The sequence below is a fragment of the Panthera pardus genome, unplaced genomic scaffold (assembly GCF_024362965.1).
Source record: "Panthera pardus isolate Hobbes unplaced genomic scaffold, ASM2436296v1 HiC_scaffold_3, whole genome shotgun sequence".
Taxonomy (NCBI): domain Eukaryota; kingdom Metazoa; phylum Chordata; class Mammalia; order Carnivora; family Felidae; genus Panthera; species Panthera pardus.
Genome location: NW_026526876.1, coordinates 14,540,717 through 14,562,872, shown reverse-complemented (window position 1 = coordinate 14,562,872; position 22,156 = coordinate 14,540,717). Strand labels below are relative to the sequence as shown.

At 58.2% G+C, this 22,156-nt stretch overlaps 1 protein-coding gene across 4 annotated transcripts in view; it reads left to right on the top strand.

Annotated features, from left to right (window-relative positions):
* Positions 1 to 22,156, top strand: part of RPTOR (regulatory associated protein of MTOR complex 1) — a 330,740-nt gene that overhangs the window by 280,448 nt on the left and 28,136 nt on the right. For all 4 annotated transcript variants that reach the window (XM_019465972.2, XM_019465973.2, XM_019465976.2 and 1 more), the window contains 4 exons: positions 7,898 to 8,016; positions 14,085 to 14,188; positions 14,627 to 14,810; positions 16,332 to 16,442. In XM_019465972.2, coding sequence (XP_019321517.2) covers positions 7,898 to 8,016; positions 14,085 to 14,188; positions 14,627 to 14,810; positions 16,332 to 16,442 — 518 coding nt within the window. The remainder of the gene's footprint in view (positions 1 to 7,897; positions 8,017 to 14,084; positions 14,189 to 14,626; positions 14,811 to 16,331; positions 16,443 to 22,156) is intronic.

Here is a 22,156-nt window from a genome sequence, read left to right as displayed (position 1 = left end):
TTAACATAACACCCCACCACGCGCGTTTCACTCCCGACTTAAGGAATCACAGACAGAGCTGCAGCCCCAGAGCCCGTCCACCCGCGTCCTGGCTCTTTGTCCGCAAACCCCCAAAGCGCTCACGGCGCCTCGTACGGGCTCCAGATTACGTGTGACCCGTGTCCTATGGCTCGCATCCTCGCCGGGTGGCTCCTGCCCGCTGCTTTCTGCCCCCTGTGCGCGCCGCTCTCCTCCTGCCCCTTTCGTCAGTCCACGGCGGCTGAATTACGCCTCCTCCGTCAGAGGCGGGCACTACTCCGCGTCCCGGTCTCCGACCGCAGCACGAGCATTCGCGCTGTTCCTTCACTTGTTACCTTCGTGCGTCGTGTTTTCCTGAGATGTCCGTTTCAGGCACGCGTTCTCGTCTCTCCGTGAACGTCTGCAGAGTGCTCTCTTGACGTTGTAGCCCCTGCTGTCTCCGCGGGAGCGTCCCCTTTTACTCCCACTGCTGCTCGTTTGCTTTTGCTTGTAGAGTTGATCACGGAAAACCCTACAAGACGTTTGTTAATTTCTTCAGTGTTTTCAAGTCCCAATTTGGGCTTTGTTGCTTTTTTTCGTTATTGTATCTTACTGTTTTGTTCCGGTAACTTCGTATCTTTATTCCCCTCTCTTCTCTTGAGCTTTACCCAGTTTGTTTTGGTTTCTGGAGCTGAGGATAGAAATAGCCCGTGCGCTTGCCGGGTTTCCTGCTTTCTGGCATCAGCATGTGCATCTGTGATTTCCTGTCTGCCCCTCGCCGGCCACTCACGTGGGGCCGGGACTGCTCTCGTCGGCGGTCGGTTCCGAGTCGTCGGCTTATTTCCGTGGCGAGTCCAGTGCCACGCCTCGCACTTGCACTGCCCGCGTCGCGTGATGACCGTGGCATTTCTGACTTTCTGCCATGATCCGAAAGGGGCAGGGCCGTGGTTCCTGTGTTGACCACACGAGTCCGCTCCTCTGCTAGAACAAAAGTCGGGTAGAGTCCACGTGGCTTCCCGTAGAGGCCCAGACGTGGCCACTGCGCCCCCCAGGTCGACAGGAGCCAGAAAGGGATCTATTTGCCGAACACACCCACCCACCACCAAGAACGGGGCTCAGAAATAACCGGCTTAAGCGGTCCATCTCAACGGAAACAACATCGCAGCTGTGTGCGTCTGGGTTGTGCCCAGAAGGCGCGGGGTTGGCGCTCGGCATGAACACAGGTTCTGGTAACTCACCAGCAAGACGTGTTCTGAGTGTCCCTCGCGGGGTGTTTGTCGTGGACCAGATCGTGGCCTTCAGTAGAATTAACGTTGTACGTAGTGACTAAGTTCCCGGTCTGGCCCCACAGGAGTCCTTTAAAACCTGGGTCTAAGCGAGTGAATCTAAGCGAGTGTTTCTGTGTAAACCTACGGTGAAAGAACACGAGGTAACAGGGAAAGCTGAGAGGAACGGACCCGCGCGGCGCTGTGTTTCCATCACTGCCTCTTCTCCGGGAGCCCGCGCGGCTCCTATAAGCGCCCCTGACCCACCAGCCGGGGGTGCGGGGGGCCTGGCCGCCGCACACCGCCCCCCGCCCCCCGCCGCCAGGGTCAGGGGCCGGCAGCTGTTCTCTGCCCCGGACCAGAGTGTCCACCTCCCGCGTGGCAGGTGGCACAGAAGTAGCCTGAGGTGTCACGTGGACCAGCGAGCCCGGCCACGTTCTGATAAAACCACTTGCGGGGGCGCCTGGGTGGCTCAGTCTGTTGGGTGTCTGACTCCCGGTTGTGACTCAGGTCGCGATCCCAGGGTCGTGGGATCCGGCCCTGCGTCGGGCTCTGTGCTGAGTGTGGAGCCCGCTTGGGATTCTCCTTCTCTCTCCAGCTGCCCCTCCCGCACACGTGTGCGGTTTCTCTGTCAAAAAAGAAAATTAATTAACATTTTTTTTTGATTTTTAAAAAATTTACCAACTGAAATTCAAATTTCAGAAACAGTCACATTGCAAAGCATTATTGTTTTTTTCGATTTCTTTTCCAACTGCTTAAAATGTATGGAAAGTATTTTTAGTTGGCAAGCCCCACGAAAACAAGCAGCCAGCTGAACCGGCCAGGCCGTCATTAACCTGGAGGGCACGCCCTTCCTGCCCCCGCGGTGTCCCCCGACGTCCCGTGAGGTGAACGGCGAGGTCTCCTGCTCCTTCCCAGGACGTGGAGGTTCCTTCATTCAACAGGGTTTTCTAAGTGTGGGCGGCGTTTGGGGCTTCGGGAGCACAGCCCTGGAGGAAGTGACCGTAGAAACACCGCGGACGTGGAAGCTGGTCTCCACCCCGGCCATCCCCACCACCGTCCGCCTCAGTCGAGGGCACCGGGGTGGATCCAGGCGCCCCTGTGACTCCTCTTTGCCCCTCACCCCTGCACCCCAGCCCTGGGCGCCTGCAGACCGTGTGCCCCCGTCCCCCCCCGCGCAGCCTCACCACCCGGGCCAGCGCCCCCCCGGCCCTGCGCTGGCTCCCGTAGAGCCCTCCCGACTGGTCTCCTTGTGCCCCCTGGTGCCTTCCTCGGGGTCTCGTCCCGACTGCGTCCGGGTCCCGTGGTCACGCTGTGTGGCCCCGCCCGTGTTCTGAGGGCGTGAGCTCACACGCGTGGCCAGCCACCAGGAGGGGAAACGTTTGAAGCCGCCACACCTGGCTCCTGAGCCTGGTGGAAGTGAAGCCTGACGGACTGAAGTCCTGAGTCGCCAGGGGACCTTTGAGACCTTTTGTCAGAGGGTCTCCGTCGTCCACGGCAGGTCCCCCTGGGCAGGGTCTCGAAAACCGCGTGTGCCGGTGGAGGCCCCGGCCGGTTCAGGCCGTGGGGTTGTGGCCGCTTCCCTGGGCGAGCGCAGGCTTCGTGCTGCGTGTCTGAGACGCGCCTGGACGTGCCCCAGGCCGGGCTCCCACCTGGACGCGGCGCTGGGCCCTGAGGAGGAGCATCATCTTGTCCTCCGCGCGGGCCTCGGCGGCGTGAGGGGCGAAGACCGGCATTTCACCGGAGGCCATGCCAGACGGAGAGGCCGGTACCTCCCGCCTCCGCCCTACCCCCGTCTGTCTCCCGGGAGCCGGCAGTCTCGTCACCCCTACCTGCCCGCTCACAAAGTCGGACTCCTGCAGAAAGCCGAGTGTTATCTGTGCATCGTTCACGTCTTTGGAAACTTGACTGAGAAGTTCTAAACGAGCTGGAGTTGAGGGAGCCGGCTCGTGAATATTCCATGAGATAGCGCCCCGCCCACCGCGCTCTCGGGTCGCGTCAGCCAGAGTCCCACTGCTTGCGGCTCTCGCCCGCCTGAAGCCAGTTTCTTCTCGCATTTCAGCCAAGGGACTGCAGTCTCTGGCCTCTCCCTGAATATTGCAGAAGAGGTTTTCAAAACCATGGCAACCTGGGACGTCCCTTCATTCCCACCTGTCCCACAACGCCAGCCCCTCTGGGTCCCCTCCTACCCCTCACCCTGCCTGGCGGTCTCGCCTGCTGTGCCTCGTGTCTGCTGCCCCCCACTGGGAGGAGCTGACTCTGCCTGGGCCTCCCGCACCTGAACTGGGCCAGCCCGAAGGGTGTCGGGCTGCACCGGGAGCCAGTCCCCGTATCCCCTCACCTCTGGAAGCCCACGTGTCTCTGGCTCGCCAGCCATCTGGCCTGCCTCCCGCGCGGGTCCCCCATCGGCCCCCCTGCCCCCAGGCCTGTCTCCCCGCGTGCCGGGACCCCCCTCAGACCTTGCCAGCACGTCACAGACCGCCAGCCGGGCTTGTCCAACGACAGCTTCACTCAAAAGCCTTCACTCAACAAGCACTTGCTGTCAGCTCCCTACTCAGGGCCCTCCTCCCACGGACACCCCCACCTTCGTCGTCAGCCCGTCTCACCTCACCCACCACCGTCCCCCCTCCCCAGGCTGGATGCTGGCCCCTGAGCGAGGCCCGGACAACCTTCCCTGGCCATTTTTGCGTGCCCCCTCCGACCCGGCAGTGCCTGGCCCTCCCTGCCACCGACATTCTGCATCCCGTGGGGCGGGGGGGTTCCCTGACCCACCAGGAGGGAAGTCGCCACCTTCATCACTCAGTTTCAACAAAGCTGCTGTCTCCTGCTCACGTGTGCCACTGGCGGCCGGGCCTGCCCTCCGTCCCCCTCCCGCCCTGAGCCCCACCCCATCCAAGCGCCCGGAGGTGGGAGTGGGAAGGTCGGGAGAGACGCCTGGTGCGTGTGCAGACGTCAGGGCCCCCCCGCGACACACAGAGACCCCCTGGGTCTCTGTCCCTGTCCCTGGGCCTCACCCACAACAGCCACTTCAGTCAGTCACGCTGCTGAGCTGAGCGCCAGCCCCCGGGGGTCAGGGCCACTGCCCTCGGGGAACAGAGGGGAGCCGAGGGACGGGGCGCAGACACGGGCACTGCCCGCACCACCCGAGGAGGAGGCCCCTGGAGCAGAGCTCCCTTCCCCCCGGGCGCACAGCCACTTGTCCCCTGCGGCACCGTCACTGGCCCCGGAAGTGGCATCTTCCCCTCTCCCCTGGTCTCCCCACGACCTCAAGGAGTCCTGACGGGAGGCCTTTGCAAGCCCCCAGCAGCCCGGGAGACCCCACAGCCTCGAGCTCTGAGCGGGAGGAGCAGAGGGACTGCGAGAAAGGAGAAAGGAGGAAGGAGGAGCGGGGTTGCTGCCAGAGGAACCTCACACGATCCCGGCGAAGGCTTTACAGCCCATTAGTTTGATTTCTTACCGCCGGGAAACGGCGGCGAGAAAGCGAACGGCGTTGTTTTTCCAATGCCACCGCATCAGTTATGATTTTATGGCCAAGATCCTTGATTAAAGGCCATCATTAAGTGTGTCGTGTAGGGACCCTGAGGAACATCGCTGACAGGATTATGCAGATGCGGTGGCCTCTTCGGGGCCTGGACTGCTCACGCCTCCTGCAGGGCAGGCCGAGGAGGGAGCGAGCCAGGGGCTCCTCAAGGGGCTCCGTCACCTGCGGGTGGGGGGAGGGGGGCAGTGACCGGGGGAGGGGCACGGCACAAAGGGGCAAGTGCAGAGGCCCCGGGTCTTGGGCGCCGGTTGCTGGACAGTCCAGGTGAGCTCTTAGGGCGTCAGAGTGAGCGACCCTGAGACCCGGCTTCACCCTGGGCTGCTCTCCAGGGACTTCTGGGATCCAGAGCTGGCCAGGAGCTCCGAGCAAATTTTCCTACCTCTTATGCCATTCAGAAAGTTGTGGCCGTTGCCCTGAAAAATAAATCTAAAGCCATTAGTTATGATCCTTTATTACTTTTAGTCTAGACATGAAAATAGGTTTCAGAGCTTGTGAGGAAGGAGTTGGGTGAGGGCCAGACACAGCGCCCTTTCTGAGCAGTTAACAGCCCGGAAGCCTCCCGGGCCCCGGAGGGTCTGCTGGGGCATCCTGGGTGTCCGGGCTCCCGCGGGGGCTCCACCTCTGCGGGGCCCTCACAGCCTTCCGTGTGGCTGGCGGGAGGTTTGACGACGGGGCGGTCCGTGTGTCAGATCGCGTGGCGGCCAAACCCAGGGAGGAGGTGAGTGAACGTAGCACCTCTCTGTCCCAGGGTCAAGGTTTTTACTGGCAAACAGTGACCCGTTCACTGTGGCCAAACACCCTGGCGAAAATTAGAACTTTCTTACTCTCTACCGAATCACAAACGGGGTTATGTCAGAGTCAAAATCTTCTGCAAGTAACAGCTTCTGAATTCCACGTTCCCTCTGTGCGTGGCTCGCCCCGCCTTTAGTGGTGCTGGCGTGGCACAGCCGTGACCCTGGCGTGGGCACCTATGGAGCCACGCCTCCCACCGCCTTCCCCGCCTTTGTGGAAACGGTGCACACATAGCACTGGGCGTAGCTCCTGCTGGTGGGTACTCTGCCACCACAGGAAGTAGGTTTTAGGACATGTCCCCAGAGACCCTGGCCGTCAGCCTGGACGGCGGTCCCATGGCTGTGGACCCTGAGGACCGAAGGTGTTTGCTCTGCTTCCGTCTCTGAATTAAACGCGCAGGGAAACCGCACACATCTCCGTGTGCATCACTCGCCCTGACGCAAGCTCCCCTCCAAGCGAGAGCGTGTTCAGCTGACATCTCACGGACGCAAGTCCAGATCTGTACGGAACCCCAATCCCCACTGGGGACTCCCACCATGTGGAGTCCCACCCATGACTGCGGGTGGGAGGAAGAGCCGCCTCTGCCTCCAGATGCCAGGCCGTGGGTTGTGCTGTGTGGCCCTCCGCATCATCCATCAGCCTTTGATCTGAATGGTTGGGTGCAGGGGCGCCTGGGGGGCTAAGCCTCTGACTCTTGATTTCAGCTTGGGTCACGATCTCGCGGTCAGTGGGTTCGAGCCCCGCGTCGGGCTCCGTGCTGACAGCTCAGGGCCTGGAGCCTGCTTCGGATTCTGTGTCTCCCTCTCTCTCTGCCCCTCCCCTGCTCACGCACTCGCTCACTCGCTCGCTCGCTCTCTCTCAAAAACAGATAAACATTAAAAGAGAAACTTGAATGCCTGGGTGCAGCCCATTCCGGGATGGAGGAACACACCGTCCTCTGGCAGCATCCGTGAGATTTGAAGTCCCTCACCGGTGCGGGAGGGGCCGCACCTGGAGCTGGCCGGGCAGATGACCCGGGGTCTCGGCGTATCTGCGGGAGCAGGACCGGTGCCGTGCCCAGCCCCCAGGTCCGCCCCAGCACCGAGCGAGGGTGCGGCATCCACGCCCGCGCCCCCCCTCCCGGCCTTGGCTCACCCGCCTCCTCTCGGAAGGCTGCCTTTCCCCTTCCCTGCCTGGTGCCGACCGGGTTCCATGGTCTCTCCCCCCAGGGGTCTGCCCCCGGCCCACCCGCCCTGCCGCCTCCGTCTCCAAGCCGCCCCACTGTCCTCTCTGGTTTGCGACGCAGGTCTCTGTCTCGCCACTTCCGCAAATGCTCCCTGTGTCCCCATCACCTCGGTGCCGGTCCGTCGTTTGCTCCGCCGACTTCCCGCCAGCGAGGCTTTTGCCAGGAGAGCAGTCCTGCCTCCCCTCCAAAGCCCACTGCGTGCCTCTTCCATAAAGGCTTCCGGGCTCACCTCCCAGCCCCACCCCTGACAGAAGGAATCGTCTGCCCGTTACTGGAGCTGCCACGGCAGCACAGTGTGGCGGACGCGGCATTGGCCCGAACGTCCGACGGGCGTGCGTTTGAATCCTTCATCCTCTGGGCGCTCAGCCTCACTGCCCCTCTGTAATGCCCAGGGATGGTGCCTGTGGCTGAGACTGTGAGGATCAAGTAGGACTGGGCAGGCTCCTGGGTCAGGCCCTCCGTGACTTCCCTTTCCTTCGTGTCTGTGACGCACCCCGTCCGCGTCAACATCCTGCCTCATCCGCCATGGCGTCCAGACACGCAGACGGGACCTGAAGTGTGGACACACCCAGCAAATGTGGTGGCTGCCCGGGGAGGACCTGGAGGGCTCAGGTCACGTCACACACACCCTTTGGGATTTCCTGGGAACTCGGGACGGTGCCACGTGTGGTGTGTAGACAAGAGAGTCAGTGTGTCACAGCCCAGGGCATTCCCATCCAACACGCGCAGCTCACGTAGACCGTGATGGCTCCCTAGAAACCCAGGTGTGAGATTGAATGGTCCTCGGGAGCTAGATAGCGCTGTCCAGTCAGCCAGGGCTTCAAGGAAGGCCAGCCTTTCCTAACTCACTTTTCCTGCTAGGAATATCCAGCCTCAGAAGATGAAATCGTGCCATCAAGCCTAGTTACCAGCTGGGACCCCTGAGTGTCTGGGCCCCTAACCAGATGACAAAAATGAGGCTCCGTAGCCCCAGCTCTGGAAAGCACCCGTTCCTGGCAGCAGCTAGGTCTCCAGGAGCCGGCCAAGCACACCAGCGACAGCTATCCGTTGCTAAAACATCCCCTTTCTCTTTCCTAGGAGTCTCCTTTAACAGTGTTTACACTCAGATTTGGAGAGTGTTACTGCATCTGGCTGCGGATCCCTATCCAGACGTTTCCGACTTGGCCATGAAGGTGCTCAACAGCATTGCCTACAAGGTACGTGTGACGGCGTTCCCAGCAAAGCTCCCGAGTTCCTGGTCCCCCATTATGGATATTCATGCAGGGAACCCCAGGTGGTTAGAGAGACTTTGGACAAGCGCCTCACGGTGTACCCGACCTCTGTTTGTGTGCAGCTTCAGTCGGGGCACTGCCCTGCTTCCACTCAGCTGTGTCAGGGTGCCTGGAAGTTAGGTACGGGCTCCCATTCGTTACCCTCATGATCCTGTCCACGTCTGTGTGGTCTGTAGTGATGTCCCCTTTCATTCCCAGTACCCGTGGTCACACTCACGACCGCTCGGGCTGAAGGAAACCTCACGGGACCAGCTTCTGGTCTTGTTCTTATTTGTCTGTTGCTTTTTATTTTCCATTTTATTGACAGCTCTCATCATCCTCATTACCCTCTTCCTTCTGCTTACCCTGAGTCTAACTTGCTCTTCAGATTCCAGTTTCTTGAGACAGAAGCTGAGGTCATTACCTTTGCCTGAAAGCTTGTGACGCACAGAGGTGTCTCGAGGCCTTGTTTTGTCTCTGAGGTGTAGGCCGGTCTCCCGGCCATGGCCAGCACAGCCAGGGCCAGCACGGTCATCAGGTGCTCCAGTCACTCCCCGCCCCCTTGGTTATTTTGGTCATTATGAAACCGGTATTCTATATAAGTTTATTTTGTAGTGGCTTTTATGTATTTAACTTTATCGAAAATGAACCTGAATTGTTTAAAAATATGTCAGTACCTAATCTTGAAATTTCACAACTATAAACTCATCACAGTAGACCTGAGATCAGATGGTCAGAGACGTTCCTCTGAGGAACATCTCACGCGTGCGTAAAGCACGGAATCCGTGTCTCCGTGTCTTTCGGGTTACGTGTAAGGTGCGTGGCTGCGAGCTGGAAGTGCCTCTTCAGCCCACTTGAGGTAATTAAACATCGTGTGTGCGATCGCTCCTAGCCGGCAAAGCCACACCAGCAGGTTACAACAACCGAAACAGCCTCTCGAGGTTTTAGAACAGCGCTCCCTAACAGAGCTTAGAAGTGGCTTGTGGCTTTCTGACTGTCGTGCTGATCTCGACAGACACACACATCCCAGTGTGCACACGGTCGGCACACCCAGAGGGCAGAGATTGGAGTGGGTTCCTCTAGAGTCCATACTTCCTGAAGCCTTGTACTGGTGCAACACAGCCTGTGTGAGTGAGAGTGTCTTGTATGTGTGTGTCTGTGTGTAAATGTATACAGGTGTGTGTGTGTGTGTGTGTGTGTGTGTGTGTGTGTGTGTGTGTGTTTTCAAGAGTAAACATTTGCCACTGAAAGCTTTGGAAGCATAAACATTAAGGAAATATTTTCTTGCCCTCAATTTAATTTTAAAAATGTCTTACTTTCTACTCTAGCAACTAACGAGGGGATTGCATTTCAGTTCACAGAGAAATGGACCTATTTTTGATATTTAACTGTGACACCAAATTTTTATTCATCAGAGTCAAAACAGCCTTATTACTCCGGAATACCCCGTAGAATTCCGTATTCAAATATAGAAATTGCTGGCAGCTCAGGAACTCACATAGCTCAAGAACTGTGGCCTAATTTCAAGTATTTATATCCCCTGTCCACACAGGCTTGGGGTTTGCGTTTTGCTTATAGTTTTTATTATGGAAAATTTCAAACCACGGAGAGAAATACAAAGAACAGCATGACGACCTCAGGAACCACGATGGCCCCGACAGCCTCCCTGGCGGCCACTCCTGCCATCTGTGCTTTGGGGACAACACTTAGAAGGAAATTTCACGCGACAGGTGTTCAAATGTCAGGGTCGCGTGCAGTGATCATCACTACTTTTAATATTTATGAGAAAACCTGTACTCACGTAAACTCACCTAGAAATAGTCCCCCAGCATCCCGACGCCCAAGGGTCCCAAGTGTTGGCCGCCACCACGTCTGCGGGGGGCCGCGTGCAGCCAGGTGCGATGGAGATCACAAGCCAGCGTGTGAGGTTCGAGGCCAAACACTTCCCTTATAAACCAAAGGCCTAAGTGACCAAGAAACAAAATGAAGGTTGAGATCCCCAAAAACCAAATTCAAAAAAGTTCCACGGAAACTGATTAAATCCTGGCTCCGCGCTGATAGCGTCGGTTTCTTTTAAAGTCCTATCCCCATTCAGGGACCCTCTCCTCCCAGTTAGCACCTCACTTAGAGCCCAGGGAGCTGCTGCGCTCGCCCCAAACCCGCGTTCACCCAGCGAGGGTGCAGTGAGCCCACAGTGCAGCACCTCTCTGTGGGCTCTGTGGATGCCCACGGAAGCATTTTCATTTCTTCTCACTCGGGTCGAAAGGGCCTTCTTCTCCCAGAGGCGGGGTCCTCCCGGGAGGACCCTCTGCTGCCCGCCCCCCACCCACCACCACCACACAGAGGAGCCTGTGTGCCAGTGCTGTGTGCCCCCCTCCGGGGCCTCCCCTGCCTCACTGCCTGCCGCCGCCTCCAGCAGGAGGGCCTCCCAGAATTGTCGGAAATCGGGGCAGTCCTGGCGAACTGTTAATGACCGAGAGGCATGTCCGTGTGTAGTTTGCAACTTGTCACGCGCCTGTCCGTTCTCACCTCCCCGCAGACCCAGAGGTGACGGCGTCATCACCCAGAGTTGCGTAGCTTAAAGAAGTAGACGCCGCCCCCTCCTGAGAGTCACAGGCCCTGCCGGGCCAGATGCAGAAACGGCCCCAGGAGAGCTGGTCCCCTTGGAGATCAGACTCCGTGGCTCTGGGGTGGCCGCTGGGCCTGTGCTCTGGGCCCTCGTGAACACCCTGCCAGCAGGTAGAGGGTGCCTCTCCGGGCCCGTGGGCCCTGGTCAAACGCCACCGGCCTTCAGCCCACTACCCGTGCCCTAGTTGGTCTGCAGAATTGGGCTCCCTGTGGGCCCTGCTGTGGCGAGTAAACACAGTAACCCTGAGAAGCAAAGTGGAAATATTTACGTCTCCTTCCTTCCTCCCTGTCCTCACTACTCTCTGTTGCCGCTGCTCCAAAATGCACAGACCCTGGAAAGGGGGCAGGTGAGACACCCCCCCCCCCCGGCCTCGGCCGTGCTGGCTTCGCTTCCTGGGGGGCCAAGGGCCGCGGCTTCCCCGACGGCCATCGGCAGCCACGGGGCAGTGCCTCGCTGTCCCCGTCGCTGTGGCAAATGAGCAGTACCCAGGACTCAGCGCTCCAGAACGGCAATTCATGTTGTCTGTCTGGGACGTGCAGTTCACAGACAACTTTTCTCTTAGATCAACAGAATCCTGTGCCTTGATAGGTGTCTTCTCAGTGGCCCAGCAGCCAGCAGGCTCTGCGTCATACTTAGCCCCAGGACAGTCACCTCGGGACAGTCCTGGGAATCCAGATTCTCGACATGTGGTTAACAGTACAATCCCTGCAGTCGTGCCCTCGCCCGGGAAAGAGCAGCAGAACGCCTGGGCTGGAGTCCCAGACCCTGACTCTGATCCGTGGGAAATCCAGCGTCCGCGTCTCCCGTGCTGCTCTAGGGTACTTTTCTCCGCACCGGATCCGACTTCCCGCGCCCTCGCAAAGTGACGTGTTCCAGGCAAAGAACCAGAGAGTGAAGAGAAGTTCCCAGGAGCTGGAGATGGGGGTGGGGGGGGGGATGGGTCGCTGCCGTCCAGGCTCCTGCTCCAGACGCCCCTGTTAGCTGCACAGGGCAGGGAGCAAATGTGTCCCCGCGAACCACGTCTGTGTTTGCATCGGGCCAAGAGAATACGCCTGAGGGGAGAATTCGGCTTATAACAAAGTAAAGTAGGCCGGGCTCCCAGAGCTTTACCCGTAGCCGTGACCATCCCCCTTCCCTGCTGCCCTTGCTCGTCTGGGCCCCGCCACCTGTCCAGGGAGTGGCTTCAGGGCCGCGTCCCCGAGCAGAGAGCAACATAGAATCCTGTCGGCGAGGACGGGCACAGGCGCGGGGTGGGCAGGGGGCTCACAGCTGGGCCCAGTCCTCAGTTCAGAGCCTCGAAAGCGCTGCTGCCTCTCTGCTGACCTTCTCTGGCCGTGTGCTGTCTGTGAAACGGCTGCCGGGACCAGCGAGGGAAGGAGCCCCTCTGGCCCCGGGCTCGCCACCCTGCCCCACCCCCTGCCCCGTGTCCCCACCCCAAGTCCGCGGACAGGCGGGGTCCACTCGCCCGCCTCTGCTCACACTCACCCCTGCAGGCTCGCACCAAGTGTGAGACCAAGGCCGAGGCAACGCTCGTCGAACAGATGGGAGCCGTTGGGCTCTAGAAAGCTTCCTCGAAGCCTGAAGCCTTGTGATCGCCAGTGTGAAAGCTGCCGGCGTGCCCACTCCTCAGGATTTCTAAAACGGACTTGGAAAGAGAGCCGTGTGGCGGCCGCGGGTGTGAAGGGTGTGGGCGAGGGGCTGCAGATACCTCACCCCGGCCGCCCGGGCCCAGCAGAGGGAACAGAGCCCGGTCTGCGGAGCCTCCCTGAGGGGCGGTGGGCAGCGAGCACGGGAGAGGCAGGGTGGGAGGGTCTTGGGGGACATGTGGGAAAGGGGGTGGGTTCTGCCCAAGTCTGAATTTCAGCCACAAAAGCGTTCTGTCTTTCCTGTCACCTCCCCCATCTCTGGACGTTTTGAGGAGACTTGTGGAAGTTTGTAGCCTCTCAGCTCAGATCCTGTACTCTCCCCAGACGACGCCGGCTTACGCTTGGGGGGCGCTTGGCTCTCGGGTTTTGATGGAGGCACAGGGAGCTGGCCAGGTCATTTAAATAGGAAGCAAAAGCAAGTTCACAAACAATATACTTTACATAATTAAAGAAATGTTTTTCATAATGTTTTGTAAAGCTTGATTACGGTTCAGTTTTCTTGTTATTCTTGTTTCAAAGTGGTAAATTATCAGGGAAGCATCGATATTCTGTAAATGAACAGTTTTTTGGTGGTTTAGTTTTCTGCAATTCTCTGCCTGTTGGCTGCACGTAGGAAGTACAGTGTCCTGACTGCTGAGGGAGGGGTCAGAACACCTGAGGGTCCCCTGAGCCCGGCTGCCCCGGAACGTCCCCCACAGAGGTCGAGGTTCTGTTTCCCTGGGTGGCGGCCAACTTCGAGACCCAGTCTGGCACCAGCTGCACTCAGGGGAGCCCAGACGGCTGCTTTAACTGCCTCCTGTCCCGAGTGCCACCGGGGCAGCAGCGTCTGCCCTGGAGCCCTCTCCTGGGGGTGTCCAGAGCTGGCAGGGCCTGCCCAGCCGCCCCGTGCCCCCAGAGCAGAACGTCCAAGGAAGCACTTGGCGGACGGTGGGCTTGCGTCCGATGGGCGGGGACAGCCCCGTCTGCCTCCTGCCTCCCCGTCACATGCACCCCCAGCAGCCATCCGGTTTCCCCATCGACACAAAGCCCCACTTCAAAATATCGAAACTATCTCCCTCCTCAACAGTCGTCTCAAGCGGGCATGAATTGTCTGCGGTGAAACGTCAGATGTGCGCACGTCTGTGGAAGGATGTTGACAGCAGCCTGTCTTGTTTCCATCCGCAAAGTGCCACAGAGCAGAGGCCAGGGCGGGCTGTGGGGGGCTGGAGCCTAGCGTTAACGCTGGCATAGTCTCGTGGCTGCGCTTCAGGCAGGGCCGACCCTGGGGCCCCGCTGGACCCCAGCAGATGACTTCTCAGAAAGCAAACGAGCATGTTTTTGTTTTTTGTTTTTAACGTTTGTTTATTTTTGAGACAAAGACAGAGCATGAACGGGGGAGGGTCAGAGAGAGGGAGACCCAGAATCCGAAGCAGGCTCTAAGCGCTGAGCCGTCAGCACGGAGCCCGACGCGGGGCTCGAACCCACGAACCGTGAGATCGTGACCTGAGCCCAAGTCGGACGCTCAACCGACTGAGCCGCCCAGGCGCCCCAACAAACGAACATGGTTTTATCTGCAGGGGGACACTGGGGAGGGGCTCCACCTGGGCCGTCCCCCACGCGTGCTTGATTTCCTGGGCCAGGAGGCCCTTTGCGCGATCTTGAAGCCATCGAAAGCAGCCACCGCCCTGGGCTGCTGTCTCACGGCCGCGGAGGTCACCAGCAGCTGGCCGTCCACACCACTTGCCGCTTTGCTCTTTCAGGCCACAGTGAACGCCCGGCCCCAGCGTATCCTCACCACGTCCTCACTCACCCAGTCGGCGCCCGCCAGCCCCACCAACAAGGGCATCCACATCCACCAGGCGGGGTAAGCGGCCCGTGTCTGTCATGCGGGTCCCTTCTGCGCCGCCTTCCTCTGCACGAGGTGCCACAGCAGGAACCGCCCGGGAGCCTGACTTGTGCGGCCTCTCTGAGTTTGACCAGCCGGGGTCTGGCTCCTGCTGGCCAGTTGCGGGCAGGGAGAGCCCCTCACATGTCAGCATCCGCAGCGGGAGGCGGCGAGCAGACGTGCCCGCCGGGGCCGCCCTCGCTTTCCGGGGGCACCGCTGCCAGAGCCTGTGGGCGGGGCCCCAAGGGCCGTCGCTGCAGCCGTGGCGGCTGGTTCTGGAGGCACGTGCGTGTGCCGGGCGGGTGGCGATGTGTGGGCTCCCGACCCGGGTCGGTTGGCAGTGCCTGGGCGGGCGGGTGAGGACAAGGGGCTTTGTCTTTGGGTAACATGCAACGTTCCTTCCTCCCCCAACGGCAGGGGCTCCCCCCCGACGTCCAGCGCCAGCAGCTCCAGCCTGACCAACGACGTGGCCAAGCAGCCAGTCGGCCGAGACCTGCCCGCGGGCCGCCCCGGCGCCCCTGGCCCCGCGGGGGTGCAGTACACGCCCCACTCCCAGCAGTTCCCCCGCACGCGGAAGATGTTCGACAAGGGCCCAGACCAGGTACGCTCGACTGTGCGCCCTCGGTGTGAGCGGAGACCCTGCAGCCCGGGACGCGGGCCCCACCCTGCCCTCCGCCCCCAGCTGTGCTGCACGGTGTGTACCGGCACCACCTTGCGGTGTCACGGGGCCCTCGCTCCTGTGGCCCCTTGCCATGGCTCACTGTGCTGGCACCTTCCACGTGGCCTCACTGTCCTGGCCTCACTGTTCTGGCACCTTCCACGTGGCCTCACTGTCCTGGCACCTTCCACGTGGCCTCACTGTCCTGGCACCTTCCTCACGGGCTCACTGTTCTGGCACCTCCCATATGGCCACATAAGCGCCCGGAGCTAACTTGCTTTCTCCCTGCTTGGGTGAGTAGCGTTTTCCTCCGCTGGCTGTGGCAGCTGCCACGTACAAGCACCTGTTCTCAGTGGATTGTTTGCATTTTCCACGAACGTTTCATTTGCCACATAAGGAGCCACGGTCTCTGCCTTTAAGCTGAAAAAGAAATTTCAGGCGCAGGAGGGATTGGCGTCTTTGTCAGCCTGGGTGATGTGAACACATAAGCTGGGGCCTTGGCTGTCTTGCCCAGACTGTTTGCCGCTCTGTCGGTCAAGGACGCAGTCTGGAGGGGCCGTTCAGGATGCACTAAGGGGGTGGGCTGCCATGGATGTCACGTGACCCGGCTCTGTAAGCAGTGGTCTTAAGAAGTTCACAGCTGCCTGCTGGGTGACGTGTGTTGTCTTTCCCCTCAAACACCCAGGGCGAGGTTCATCCTCCTGGCTGGACCCTGATGTGGGCCGGCCAGACAGCAGCATCTGGGCGCAGGGGACACTCACTGTCTTCGGGGCCGCAAGCCAGGGCCCCGATCCAGCAGTGGCACAGGTTCCTACAGCAGGCAGGAGAGGAGACCCTATCACTGTGCCCCAGCTGTGGGACTTTCCACCCGGCGAGCCTCGAGAGGGACTCCTCTCTGGGGGATGCCTTCAGTCCTGCTCCCCCGTGCCCAGCCTTGTGCGGTGACGCGAGCCCTACTCTGACCACGTTGGCCGCCATAGGCCTTGCCGTGGGAAACAAACATGTGTGGTCCAGGGGGACAGCATCAAGTGGTTTATGTCTCAATACCCACATGTCCCAACTGGTCTCGCTCCCCACCCAGAGCCGCTTGGCACAGTCGGGTGCCAGGTCTCCGGCAGCCCCTGCCGCAGAGGCCCTGGGGGATTGCTGACCTCACAGCGCTGGCCTGTGTGAGAGCGACAGACTCTGCGGCCGAGCCACCATGGCCAGCCCCGGGGGGGGACACAGTCCCCTGAGTGCAGATTCAGTCGCCTCCCTAATACGGGTTCCCTGGGCCCTGGCCCCACATTCAGGGTCCCTACCACCAGGACGCAGGGTGAGGCCAGCAGAAGAACGTTCTCAGCAGCCAGACCGCTGCCTTCTGTCTCCTTCTGAATCCTCTCAAGCCTGCAAAGAGACGTGTCGGGTATGTGACTAACTGTTCCTTCTATTTCCTCCCCCCCTTTGTCCCCAAACGCCCTGAAGACCACAGACGATGCAGATGACGCTGCTGGACACAGAAGCTTCGTCTCAGCCACGACGCAGACGGGCTTCTGCGACTGGAGTGCCCGGTACTTTGCCCAGCCCGTCATGAAGGTAGTGTGCACATCCCCCGGGTGCAAAGTGGGCCTCCCGTCGGTGTCCTCGAGCAGAGCCCTGACCTCGGCTTCCTCCTGCCCCTCCTTCCTTCCCCGAGAACCCCGGCCTCTGGCCTGGGCCGTCTGAGCCCTCTGCTCCGAGCCGACGGCGGACCCCAACTGGTCACCCACCGGGGCTCCTGCCAGCCCAGCCACTGACCCTTTGGGGCTCCTGTCCCATCACGTTTGCGGCTGCTCGAGGGCGACCCCGTACTGCCGTCACAGTAGCCGGTGTGAACGGTTGAAGCGGTGAAAGGAACAGACGTCACTCACCTTCCCGTCTTGTCAAAAGAAGCCAGACCCGCCTCCCCTCCGAGCTACTGCTTTGTCCCACTCAGTGGCCTTCTGAGGCCGTCCTCCGGAGGACTGTCTGAGGCCTGGGCTCTGGGTGGCCGCACCAAGAAGCAGGCTCTTTTGGAGACCTGCCCACTGGTCTAATTCTAGTGCGTTCTGGCTGGTTGCGGGAGATGCGTCCGGTCACTGCAGATTCGAGCCACACGTCCAGGGGACAGCATGGGACAGGCGACACTTTCTCCCGGGCCTCTTTCCCCGGGAACGCCACAGGGCCTTGTGCGTAGACTTTCCCGTGAAGCACATTCTTAGGAAACCTTCTTCCCTCATACAGACCATTGAAAATCACAGCTTATTCTTAATTGTACGTCAGGCTCCACATCGAGGTAATTTCCATGAGTGGTTGGACCCTGTATTATAACTTTTCCTGCTCTCCCTTTTCCCCATGACGATACTGACTTTTGTCAGCAAAAGCACAAAGGAGTCATTGTCCGTACCCGAGGCAGATGACAAAGTTGTAGTTTATTGAGCCCCCTTGCTGAAAAGAGAGAGATCTCTCTTCGTTTTTCAACTGAACCCGACTCCCAGAAAGCAGTTTGGCAGTAAGCATCAGAAGCCTTGAGCAGCCATTCCCTTCGACCTGGTAATTAATTCGTTTACTACGATATCAACTCAGGGAAATAATCGGAGTCACGGATGATCCTGTATTTACGGTAGCAAAACCTGGGATCCAGCCGAACGCCCAACATAGGCCTAAGGGCTTAGCAATTATGGAATATTTGATACAACGTTTATCGTTATTAAGAAATTGAGCTTTAAAATCAATATCTTAAGTGCTCATGCTAAAACTTTTAAAAAGGAAAAAAAAGGACATAAACGGGCTACACGGTGGTCCTCATTGGTAACACCACACGGACATCTGCGCACAGAAAACAGCCTGAAACAGCCGGCCCGACAGCGGGTCTCGGGCAATGTGGCGGTGAGGCCCCAGTTTGTTTTATCCATTTCTGTCTGTCCCCTGCTCTTTCCACACTAAGCACGAGCGTCTTTACAGTCAGGAAAGAAGTATGAAAGCAGCAAACGCAAGGGGCTGCTGAGGCCCGTGCTCACCCTCGGGGCTCCGGTGCGCGGCCCTCGGCCAGCCCGCGAGCGCCTTCCCGCCGCTGGGCCCCTCGTGGAGAAAGGAGCCAGTGAGCCAGTGCTGGAATTTACCCCAGGACACGGGGGCCGCTGCTGTGGGTGGCGAACTATCTATCCTTTGATGGCTTAGAGGTGACACGGGGCTTTGCTCAGTATCAGCAGAAGTCCAGTCTCCTGGAAAGTCTCCCGCTCAAGGCAAGCACGTCGAGCAGGTTGGAGCCCTGGGCGGGCTGCCTCTTGCTGAAATGGCAGTTGCTTGGTGTGGCGATGAACGGCTTTTCTTTTCTTTTTTTTTAAAGTTTATTCTGAGAGAGTGCGTGTGTGCGCGCACAGGGGAGGAGCAGAGAGAGAGGGAAAGAGAGAATCCCAAGCAGCCTCCACTGTCAACACAAAGCCCGAAGTGGGGTTTGAACCACAAACTGTGAGATTGTGACCTAAGCTGAGATGAAGAGTCAGACGCTTAATCGACTGAGCCACCCAGATGCCCCAGCGAGTGGCTTTTTTTTAATGTCTGAGAACTGCCTGTTCGGCCGTCCACGTTGCCGGCAGGAAAAGGGGGCACAGGCGCCCCGGGCTCCTTTCTCTTAGACGAGCTCGGTCCTCCCAGGGTCCGGTTTCCTGTCCTTGGCACAGGTACTTAGGCAGCTTCCTGAGCCCAGGCCTGGGGTTTTATCCTGTGTGACCACGTGCACCCCCAAAGCCAGCACCCTCCCCTTTTCCCGTGCAGCAGCAGCAGACCCCCCTCCCTCATGTCCTCTCTGTGCACCTAGAAGGGCGTGGCGTGCTGCCAGCAGGGGGAGGCAGAGGCTGCGGGCCCAGGGGCCCGGCCTGATGCGTCCGCACCCACCGACGCTGCAGTGGGCTGGGGAAGGAGGGTCCTCCGAGGTGTCACTCTTGCTCTCCGCGCTGAGCCCACGGCGGGGGGCAGCCAGGAAACCGTTGAATAAGCAAGCACCGTCTCCCTCTGACAAGCTCCCACAGGCTGTAGCCTGAATGACGGGCTCCGGGCGTCACGTCCCTGCAGTGATGGGTCTTGCCCGTGGCTCCTGATGGCGGCTGGGACGTCAGGGAGAGGGAGGATGTGACTGATTTTTCTCTCACGTTAATTAGAGACCGTTTCTAGACTTAAGAAGAGAATGCGTTTTATCTCGTTGTAATTTTTTAACAATTGTTTTCCTACTTTTCTCCAGCTTCTATTCACGAAGGTGTTCTTTTATTCATTTAATTCGTCATCTAATGACGCGCGTGCAATAAAACGTGTTAGGAACTTTTTTTATTCGGCTGCTTCACACATAAACTAAGAATAGCTCAAAGCTGAGATCATACCCCAGAAAGGTCAGAGCCCTAACCCTCCTCAAAGGTCAGGATAAGAAACTAAGATACTCACCGGATAAGTGAACTGACCCCAGCATCACGGTGCACGACCACAGTGCAGCCCGTGCCCGGGGGACCTGCTTCCCCACAACGTGGCTGTGAGGACAGATTTGCTGGCTTTTTGTCGCTTTACAGCCTGGCTTTTTACAGGTCTGTGTGGCCAAAGAGAACTGTATTCCGGAACTCTCACAGCCCCCTCTCTTGCCCGTGCTGGTTTACAGAGCTCACATCTGCTTCAGAAAGAATGTTAAAAACGGTCCGTCGGGTGCTTAAAAAAAACAAAAGATATATCGAAATCTGTTCTAGTTACAAAAGCAATACGGTTTTTTCTTTCTGGTTCACAAAGTTGAGAGTGATTTTCCCGGAAGTAGGCTTTCCAGAGCACGGGGAAGAAGAAAGTCTGAGCCACTGTTGGTGGTGAAATGCGGGCTTGGTCTAGAGCAGTTTGGCAATAGTTTATCAAAATGGGAAGGGGCTACACCCTAGAAACCGACGATCCCGCTCTGAGAAATAGACCCTAAAACCACCGCTATACGTGTGCGTTTGTGATGATACGTGTCCAGAGCTGCCCGTTACATTATTTCTGAACACGTAAAGTTGAAAGCCAAAAACGTATTCGTAATTAGGGGGAGTGTGAGTTAACGATGCATCCACGCGATAGAGCCCTTCGCGGCCCCCACAGGGAGTGAGCCCCGTCTGCCCGAGGACACGCGTGGATATCCTTGATGGCACGGGCCACATAATCCCATGGTCCCACGTGCTTGCACAAGTGCCGTGCTGTCCAGGTGTGCGTGCGGGGGCCGGGGCGGGGGGAGCCCGCAGGTTACGCGTCAGGCTGTTCATGCCGTCACTAGTGTCACTCCTAGAGGGTGGGGTTGAAATCGGGGGGAGGGACTGTCCTTCCTCCAGTGTGCACTTGTAGATTGTGAACTCTGTAGAAAACCCAATTATCAGCATGGTAACTTAGAACAGATTAAACTGTAGTGTTTATTTACAAAAAGAGCCTGGAAAGAATCAATCAGATTGTTTTAAGGCATCACGTGCACCGTGAACGTTGACCAGAGCTAAGAGAAGGTTTACTCGGGGCGGAGGGCACGGGTGCGGCACTGACCCACGCGCAGGATGGGGTGCAAGCGTCTCTGGGCTGGTCACAGAACGTGCTCTGCACTGCGTTAAACCTGCACGTCGACGGAGCTGTTGTTTAAAGTGCGCTAAGCTATTGTTTTAACTCAGAAAATGAAAAAGTAAAGTAAAAGTGAAACCACCCAGAATTCTCTCCCCGCCCACCCCACACACACTGCCATTGTGCCTACTCCACGGGTACAGCTGTGTTTCCTGCTTTTTCACTTACACAGTTATAAACGTTGGACGTTTTCTCATGTCTCCAAACGTTCCACAAAAATGGCTTCTGCTTTTTCCTTTCTTGTACATAAACCTCCAGGCCGACATAGCCCAAGAACCAGACTCGGTCACACCGTCAGATTATTGCCCACAGTTTAGTTTGCTGTGAGATTTAACTACATCAGGAGGTCAGGCGGTGCCGTACTGTGTCCCGTTCTAAGACGTATGCCTTGGCTCTTTGTGGAACGTTCAGCTGGAAAACAAACAGACGCGTTGATTCCCCTCCAGGAACACTAGGATGGGAGGAGCGTTTGCTTTGTGATGGAAGTGTGTGGGCAGCAGGGAGGCTCAACCAGCACTCCACGTTTCCACGTGGCCACGCCGGGAGGACTGCGTGCTCCCGCTCGCTGCCACCGGGGCACCGCTTCTGCCCCTCTGCCCGTCTTCTGACGTGCTGGCCTGGTGCCGGCGCCCTTGTGCCTTGTAAATCACTGCTGAATTGTAAACCATCGGGGGCCGAGGGATCGTGGATTGTCAGCTGTGGTCTCTCTAAAACGTTCTTTAAACTAAACAGTGTCGAAAGATTAACAAAGGCCTGCGTAAACGGGAAGTTATCATGTGTTCACGGGTCACAGGACTTAATACGGCAGGGCCCCAAAGAGACCCAGGGTCCACGTGATGCCGGTGAGAATCCCAGTTGCCTTTTTTGTGTGTGGAAACTGACAAGCTGAGACTAAAATTCAGATGGAAGTGCAAGAGACCCAGAATAGCACTAAAGATGCTGTCCAGGGCAAACAAAAAAAACAACTCGTGCTCCCCAATTGCAAACCTTGCTGCACGATTGCAGGGATGGAGACAGCGTGGCACCGACTTAAGGAGAGATGTGCAGACCGGTTTCGAATGAGAGAGTCCGGAGGTACCTCCGACATCAAGACTTTACACCCACAGACCCAACAACTTGGAGGAAATGCACACATTCCTTGAAAGACACGAACTACCAAAACTCACCCCATACGAAGTAGAGAACCCAGATAGGCCCACATCTGTTAAGGGAAATGAGTTTGAAGCTAAAACTGTCCAACGAAGAGAAGATAGCTCCAGAACCAGCAGAGTTTCACTGGAAAATTCTACCAGAATGATACCAGTCCTCCGCAGTCTGTCACAGGAAACAAAAGGAGTGAACACTTCCCAGATCGTTTTAGGAAGGCGGCATCACTCTGATCCCAAAACCAAAGACTTCACAACAGTAAAAAACCAGAAACCAGTGTCCTCCATGAACATGGCCTCAAAACCTTCGACGTAACATTAACAGATCCAGCGTGGCAAACTTTAAAAGGGGCAACACGCCAAGTGGGCAACTGACCGAGTGGATTACATCTCAAGAACGCAAAGTTGAATCCCCAGTTTTAATTAATCATGCAATTGAATGTGATTGAATGGATCAGTCGGCTCAAGAAAAGCTACCTGTTCATCCCAAAAGCTGCAGAGAAAGGATTTGACGGAATTCGGCAAATAATCGTCATAAAA